Source organism: Rutidosis leptorrhynchoides, unplaced genomic scaffold (assembly GCF_046630445.1).
Source record: "Rutidosis leptorrhynchoides isolate AG116_Rl617_1_P2 unplaced genomic scaffold, CSIRO_AGI_Rlap_v1 contig433, whole genome shotgun sequence".
Taxonomy (NCBI): domain Eukaryota; kingdom Viridiplantae; phylum Streptophyta; class Magnoliopsida; order Asterales; family Asteraceae; genus Rutidosis; species Rutidosis leptorrhynchoides.
In genome coordinates this window covers 33,733-35,439 of record NW_027266665.1, presented here as the reverse complement: position 1 = coordinate 35,439, position 1,707 = coordinate 33,733, and the positions used below count along the sequence as shown (strand labels likewise).

The 1,707-nt window shown below is 33.2% G+C and overlaps 1 protein-coding gene across 1 annotated transcript; it reads right to left on the bottom strand.

Annotated features, from left to right (window-relative positions):
* Window positions 1–629: 629 nt before the first annotated feature.
* Window positions 630–839, bottom strand: LOC139883663 (mitochondrial import receptor subunit TOM7-1-like). The gene has a single exon (XM_071867809.1). It carries the CDS (start codon window positions 837–839, stop codon window positions 630–632), a length of 210 nt encoding a protein of 69 aa, XP_071723910.1.
* Between the last annotated feature and the right edge of the window lie 868 nt (window positions 840–1,707).

Sequence of the window (1,707 nt, the reverse complement as noted above, 5' to 3'; positions counted from 1 at the left end):
TATCATAAGAATATAAGAAATTAAGGCACTATTGTAAAGAATATACAAGTCATGTCTATTTTAAATTATTGTAGTATGGTTGTTAAGATGTGATTATCGCATCAAGATATATCATACAAAGTACTGTATTTTTTTCATAATTTTCTCGAATTGATGTAATCATCGATAGCCTATAATTTTATAATCGAATTATTAAAAAACCTAAATAATGTAATTTGACAATCATGATTATTTTTGTGTATAAAGAAGACAAAATTAACTTAAAAATTTGACGCTTATTTTTTTAAAATAATTGTTAGACGACCCACTTGTAATAGAATTGTACAGAAAAAAGAAGACTTGCAGTTGATTAAAATCGAGACACTCGTCATGGTTTAGCATAATAGCAACCACTCCTACAGTCCTACTCGAGCAAGTGATTTTCAATTCGATCAGTTCAAACAAAATATTTAGACCGAAGGGAACTCAAAGAAACACTCAAAATCCCATATATATATTTATTAGTATTGATAAATTAAAGATGGATCTGAATACAATAGCACAACGAAATCCAAAGTCTTGTGTATTCGACAAATAAGTAACTCAGATCCATTGTATTAGCCGAAAAGATGACGATAAGTAGAAATTACTCAGACAGGGCTAAGGAGTTGGTAGAGCTGAGGCTTTGGCTCAGAATTCATGCCAATAATGATAACCAAAGGGATAAAGCCATAATGAGTAATGACTTTAGCCTTCTTCATTGTCCATGTGCTCCACTCCTTGGCATATTGCATTGCTGATTTCTCTTCAGCTCCCTTTGCTCTCTTTCCTTTTGCCTTCAATGAAGCCCTTGGTGCCATTGTTTATGATCTTTCTGCATTATCGCACATAACATGCTTACATAAACAGGATGGCGGAAAAGTGAATTGACAGTATGAAAAAACTCAAGTATATCCAAAAAGTGATCAGAAAGCCAAAAATATGTTCCACTAGAGATTTTTCTGTTCAATAACTAATACTATAAAGGGCAAACACCGATGCGGTAAAGCTCCCCGGATTTGGGGTATGGGGAAGAATGTCGAGGCTATTTCTGTGACATGAACCCATAACCTTAACCGGTTGCGTCAATAATTAATCATATGAAAGTCAAATTTTATAAAGTTCAAGCTTCTTCATTTAGAACACAAGTTCACGAAAAGTTGCAATCTCAAACACATCTTAGGAACAACTTATCTATTTGGTGTTAAAGAAAAAAACACTTTTAGCAGCTTATCAATACCAGCTGCTAACAATCTCACTAAAATCTAAATAGAAACGAGTAGTGAAGCTCTACACAACAAAATTCGCAATGCATATCATTAAATAGTGCTAAGCACACATAAACAGCCAAAGCTAAAAAGCCTGAAATATATCGAAACAACCAACCAGACAGTCTTCAGATCAAACTGATTTTCAGATTCAAATGGCAACATAAAGTGCTCTTTGTTCAACACTAAAACTTATAACACCAAAAGAAAATCAAACTCTAGTGATTGCCATCTAAAACCAGGCCAAGTTGCCGCGTTTCAAGTAGTTATGACAAACAAAACACATAACTAACATTCAGTCAAAAGTAAAAGCAGGAAACCTATTTTGGAGATAAACTAGTATTTCAGCAATTCATAAGAAGCAGAATATAAACATAAAGTAAACATTTCTTTGCTCGTCTATTTCTTTCTATGTTGGACT